Source organism: Papilio polytes, unplaced genomic scaffold (assembly GCF_000836215.1).
Source record: "Papilio polytes unplaced genomic scaffold, Ppol_1.0 DF821289.1, whole genome shotgun sequence".
Classification (NCBI taxonomy): Eukaryota; Metazoa; Arthropoda; class Insecta; order Lepidoptera; family Papilionidae; genus Papilio; species Papilio polytes.
The window spans coordinates 3,215,051-3,221,789 of record NW_013527915.1 but is presented as its reverse complement, the minus strand read 5'-3'; the positions used below and the strand labels follow the sequence as shown (position 1 = coordinate 3,221,789).

General features: G+C 35.2%; 1 protein-coding gene across 1 annotated transcript; it reads right to left on the bottom strand.

The window, feature by feature from the left end:
* Window positions 1-15: 15 nt before the first annotated feature.
* LOC106109236 (T-box-containing protein TBX6L-like) lies at window positions 16-6,733 on the bottom strand. The gene is made up of 2 exons (XM_013290650.1): window positions 6,600-6,733; window positions 16-1,811 (listed from the first exon to the last, which is right to left on the bottom strand). The coding sequence occupies exons 1-2, from the start codon at window positions 6,702-6,704 to the stop codon at window positions 1,623-1,625; spliced, it is 294 nt and encodes a 97-aa protein (XP_013146104.1). The 5' UTR covers window positions 6,705-6,733; the 3' UTR covers window positions 16-1,622.
* Window positions 6,734-6,739: the final 6 nt, after the last annotated feature.

Here is a 6,739-nt window from a genome sequence, read left to right as displayed (position 1 = left end):
GGGCGCCGCCCCCAGCCCGCCCTGTCGCCCGCGAGTGACATCATGCCACAAACCTTTAGTCTGCTATGGTTTTTGCGGTACGGTTTCACATATTGGCGACTGTCGCCAGTTTTTTCTTTGACTTTTAGAAATGTGTAATTAGGTCCTGAGTAAATTTAGTTACGATATCAGGCGTAAAGTTGTAGAGGTCCGGAGTGGTGTTGACAAACGATGACGTAAGTAGGGACACGGCATTACAAATAAACAGTAGGGGTCCCGCTGCGTGGCATTGTGCTTGTATGCCACCTAGTTACGCTTTATAATAAAGAGGCGGTCGGTGGCAAAGGGAAGTTTATAATTCGTCGGTAATTCGCAACAATGGGTAAACCATGTAACGATAGTCCGGCGAGGGATAATGCGCAATGATACGCCGTGCGGCATTGTCCGCCGGTACCGTTACTCGGACGACTCGGATTATCCCACAAAGCGGCCGGTCGCCGTAATTGTTAATGTAAATGGAAGCGAGATGTGTTCGCGCCTCGCTGCAGTCAACATGAAGGGAGCCGCCGCGCAAAGGAGCCGACGCGACCTAATTACCGCTCAGTGGATTATGCAAGGAGCCGCAGCGCCGACGACGACGCGAGGACGAGGCGCGACAATACCGCGCCTTGTGCTTTGCCGCTGTGCAACACGCAGCGCAGCGGGAGTGTCCTCAGTATACAAAAGTGTGTATGGATTTAACAAATCTTATTAAATGCATCACGTAATTTGCTTTACATTTTTTAATATAATGATATCAATGATAACAACGTGTGACCTTATTTAATAAATCACATTTTATGCGTCCTTTAGTTAGAATGTGCTTGATATTACTTTTCAGGTTGCAAATATAAAGACTTTTTTCCAGAACAAGATTAGTAACTGCAATTAGAAAACCTTTCACTGCACTTATGTTTCACTCGAAATATTAAGAACTTCACCCTAATTTTACTTAACAAAAGTACTTGAAGATAAGAACCAGTAGTGGCATCTTCAGAAGCGTAACGGTTCTTGTGCAGTGAAGAATGCCGTGTTATCGATACAATACAAAGTGATTGTTAAATTGTAACGGATCTATGTTAGATCAAGTGAAACAATACCGCCTTGTATAGAAGAGAAGCTAAATTAGCTGCCTTTGTTTTTCTAACGCACTGCAAGTGACCGATAGGCGCCGCTATTTTTATTTTTTTTGCCCGACTTCCACCATAAAAGCTTTGGCGCCTGTAGTATAGTGTAAAAAATCTGCCGTACGCATAAGTGCAAATCACGTCCCGTTCTAAGAATGCTAGGGTATTTTCTTGGAACATCATAAGTGTGACTGTATTGTACCGGAGTTCCCACTGATTTAGATTTGATACTAAGCAATAAGACGAAAAAATAAGGAACTGTTGATTTTTGGTACTTTAATTACACGACTTGTATTATAATCAAGCAATTAAGAAAAGATACAATACTTTCACTCGATGCTAAGAAAATGTTGTTTCTTTTGTTTCATTGCTTTAGTAATTGGGAGAGTTCTCTGTCTATATCAAACAAACAAAATCCTTTTTTACTTTCCATTAAGACTATAATACACAATTTAAGGCTGTTCGACATAAAATATGTTAGATTGCTTTCGTCTTTCGTAAAAGTGATGTCAGTTCGGTACAAACCTGATAGGCGGTGACAGCGATGAACTCAGTCTCTGGGAAGGAGAATGCGGCGTGCGGCGCGCCCCACGCCAGCGCGGCCGCGTCACGAGCTCGCACGACCACCGCGCGAGGGCGGTATTTATGCATCGACGTCAGCACCATCTGTTGAAAAAACATTACATTAACATAAGAAAAAGTTTTGTGAAAAATTTTCATAACTATAATTTAAAATGTCCTGCATCCAAAAAGAGAAGTTGGACTACGCAATTACATACTTAATGTAATTAATATCTATAGGAGACTAAGATGGCATCAGTTTTCAAAGAAACCGAGTATATTACGATGAAATAACAACGAATCTCGATAAGCATAAAATATACGTAACAAATAAAATCACCATTCTATGTGCAAATTTGTTCAAACGTATATTAAATGAATTGTTCACGAAAACGAATTTTAAAAACTTTATAAAAGAATTCTCGTTGTAAGAATCAACGAAATTTATTATAACTTTAGACATTTATTACATAGGCTTGGTCGTATGTGGGTGATAATCGTCGGTTGATTTCTCATCTCAAGGAATTTTATAGTCAATAAAATTTCTTTGTATTAACCGTTAAACGATTGTTCACAAAACTTGATATCTAGATTTTTTAAAACAAAAATCCGTATGTAAAATGCTAATTAATGGAGAAAAGTTTTTGCAAAATTAATTAGTGCCGATAGAAGTTTGTTGGTTAAGTCCGGCGTCAGATGTCGCGTCGGCGGCACGGCGGGCGGCGGCGGGCGGCGGCGGGCGGCGTCTGCAATAGGCCCTTATCTAGAACACTTGACGCGCGAAAATCGACTACCTGCGCTAGCGACCTCTTGAGGCGTAAAGGGTTTCATACATTGTTAAAACTGCCGTTTTTTATTGTAATTTCTACTTTCACTTATTCTTTTGCCTTTCATTAAAATACATATTTACATAACGTTAGAAATTTATATTTACAGACGTATATTTATCTATTTTTACATTTAATTTAAGTCAAAAATTGTTCAATTCAATAGTGTAAAGTACAGATGTTTGTTATTCATGTAAATTGCTTTCAAATAAATATCTTTTTTTTAATCGTTTACCGCGAAGGCGACGATAATTGTTAATAAAAGATAAGATTGTCTAGACGCACTAATTGGTGTTTTTTTATCGCTAAATGCAGCTACTTCTCGTCTCGAATGGGTGCCACTTTACCCTATACTATTTAAGGTTATGTTCATTTTACGTTTTTTTGCGTAAGTTTTTACAAATTGAGATTGAAGTAATGTATCCTAATAACTTAATTGGCTAATAATAATTATGCATTTTTATGTCAACAACTTTTATTCACACGTTAAAATAAAATTAAATTTACGGGTAAAATAATTTCAGTATGGATTTGAATTCTTTAAAAAACAATTCAACATGTTCCGTGCGGGTGTTTCGATAGTGTAAACGCATAGTGTTTCGTTTGATGTACAGATAGTGTTCTGACAAATGTGTTCACATGTTCCCCGAGGTGCGACGGACAGATTGACAGACGTATCACTGCATACGGAAGCTCGTCCATCAAATGGATATGCGTTCGATCAAATCAGATTGAAGTGCGCGATATTAGGGGAAAGGTTTTTGATTCTTAGTTTTTCGATGATTTAGTTTACTAAGTCTATGTGGAATATGACAGTGGGAAAAGGACGTCCTGTAGTTTTGTTTTTAACTACTTTAATTCTTTACTTTTTATATCAGATTTGTTTTAGAAATGTAGAATATAATAATCACAAATAGCCAAAACGTTTTTAACTAATTATTCTGTAAAATAATACATTTTATATAACAATAAAATAACAAAACGACTATAACTTTCCGTTTTGACGATTTAAAAAAAGAGTTGACCATTTGATATTTTATTCTGAATATTCTTTGATTAAAATACGTTAATGGTTTTTGTGAAATTTTAGACGTCTTCATGTCATAATAAATAATAATAATAATAAAATAATGGATATTGACGTTTCATTTTTCTCAAACAAAAAGATATCAACGAATCACGATAAAAACGTACATACTCGTATATATATATAGGTTATTATTATATTTTGCTACGACTTATGCAAAGAATTTTAACAGAATAAAGTATAGAATTAAGCATTATTTGTATCTATGCTACAACAACATTTATTGTGTAGCCTTCTTGAAACAAAATATAAATAAGAGCATTTTAAAAAGAATTTAAAGTTCAATAAGTGTAAAGATGCTAAAATCACGCCTAAATATATTGTTATTGAAAGTTGTATGTATGTAAAATCATCATAAAAGCTTTGCAAATATTTATAACAGTATTAAAAATGTCAGATACGATAAGAATCAATTTCAGTACATTTGATATGTTTGCCTGATGTTTGCCAACCAACAGATCTTAATCTTTAGTTATTTTTAATTTGTACGAAAAAACAAGGTTTTAGGAGCGTGAAAAGATATGTAAGATAAGATGGGGTTGTGTTGTGGGGGACAGTTTTTCTGCTTTTAGGGTCACATGCGCCGTCGGCGATTGGCTTACAAGATAATAATATGTTTTACATGAGTTAATTGTCATATACATTTTAAATGATATAGTTTTTGTTAAACTATTTGAAGAAAATCATTCTTAATTTATTTGAAGGTTTATTAGCTTTACTATTATAATAAAGCGTAAACACACATTTTGTTGCCTAAGATGTCAACAATTACAGTATACTTTTGAATAATTCTTTTTTTTAATAAAATGTCCTATACTTACGTTACGTTTTAGGCTATATATTTTCACGCCATTAAACTTAGGGGGTAAATATTTTGGATAAAAACCCTAATGTGGGAAAGAGACCATAAGCTGCTGCCAACATCAAGCAAGCAAAATTGCCATAGTAAGGTAATTGGTATTTTAACATTTGCAATAGATAATTTGATAAATGTAAACAATAAAATATAACTTTCATCATTTCATGCGGATAAAGCCGCACAGGAACATCTAGTACTTCACAAGACTACAAATCTAAAGTTCTACTAATATTAGGACTGCGGACTTTCACTTTAAATTTATTCTGAGTATAAAAGAACATTTAAAATCAATAATGAACACTTTACCTATTAGTTTATCAGCGGCTTAAATGAGTTCTCACTTACAACTAAACATTATAATCCTTTCAATGTAAGTAATTTCGGGTATCACTAATCCCTTTTGTAATTACAACCTTTTCCCACATAAAACAGTGTACGGTTCTTTTGGTTTTTTAAATAAAGTGTTAGTAAAAAAGGTTACAAAGTGTATAATAGGGACCATTTTATTTCAGGTGGCATGAGCTCAAGTGTACAAGCGATGGGGATACTTCTCGCTTGACTGCTCTGGCTCCCGGCAATCTGCCATTGTTGTACTGGACAAAGATGCCGCCTGGAGCGCTATTGCCTCTTAAAATGTGATATTTGTACCAAATATTTATTTGAATCTTTGTACCTACAGTTTAAAGATTGTTGACAACCATCCATCATCATTTATTATTATAAATAATCAAGATTTTTAGATGCTTGAATTCAATCATTTAAGATGAGAATTCAGTAAATTATTGTTATTTATCTATGTAAATTTAATTTATCAGGAATGTGTTATAATTAAGCTGTTTTATCGTAATAATTTTGGTTCATATCAGTGATGAATATACAAGTAACAGTGGGTTCGATGTGTATCAAATGGGCAATCAGGCGCAAGACGTGAGCATTTTTTCCATGAACCCAACTCCCACCAAGTCACAATAGTGCGCGATATGATGTTTATATCTATTTAGACAGCCGTGAAAAGCGATTGTTTTGATAACGGATAGCTTGGAAGAATAAAAAAGGCTTTTTGTAATACTAAAACATGACAAAAATACGAGGTAAACTTTGCGTCTTGAATCAATATTTGAGATTAGCTTCTATTGTAGATTTTCATATAGTTAGTTAAATGTATTTTCACATAATTGTCAGCTACATAATGAAACATTCTTGTATTCAATCAAGTTGTACAGTCGTGTTAAAAAGTGTACAGCGCGAGCAAACATTGATTCAGTGATTCCAAGAGACACTGAATTTTAGAGGTGTTTGTACACATTCGACAGTATACACTACGTACAGAATACTGTGAAATGTACATGTCAAAGTATAGTCAAATAATTAAATTCGCTACCCATTTGGTATCGAATTATACAGAAAATCACCATTAGAGCTATTATTTCGCGGGTATTTCTGTCACAAGTTTTTGAAATAGATACGAGAATTACGTCCTCGACTGTACATCATTAATTCAGCCGTCATTAACACTGTCTAAATACACGACCACTTCATGCCTCAATGCAATGCTTATTTGTGTGTACAAACGCCTTTGTAACAGAACCCCTGCAGTATACGATTTTACTTGAACGAAGGTATTTATCGACCTTATTACTTTTGTTATATGTTTCATTATTCCGTATCATATTTTAGGCAATCATACGATAATATATGGGTAATCGATTGATATTTTTTCTTATTGAATTTTATTGTAAGAGCCTAAAGTTCATTATCGATTGCGTGTTAAGTTGTAAAAGGGGACGTGTATCGGTAGGCGTTTCCTTTGATGATGGACGTGCACGAGACATGGTCACGACTCTACTCATGCACTGTTCAGATTAAAATTTTAACTGAGATCGGTATAAGACCCATGGATGACCTCATTATGACTTGATCTAAGGTTGTTATGAAACCTATCAAGCGAAGGAAAACTATGTAACCATTCCTATAAAGTATACGTAAGTAATTTTGTATCTTACGGCTTTTATCTTTTTGTCGATTTTGACACGATGCTCAAAAAGCGTAAGTCAAAAAATTCATATGAGATCCACAGACTAATTGAGAACCTACACAAATAACAATAAACATGTACTTACATGTCCCTGAGCGTCCATTGTGTTGTTGGTCAGCTTGAGCTTGCTAAAGGAGATAGGATTAGCCGTCCAGTGATGTCCGGGCGCGGGAGAATCCGGGTGCAGCATGAGGCGACGTGGCGACTGGGGCTCCGCACCTCCTG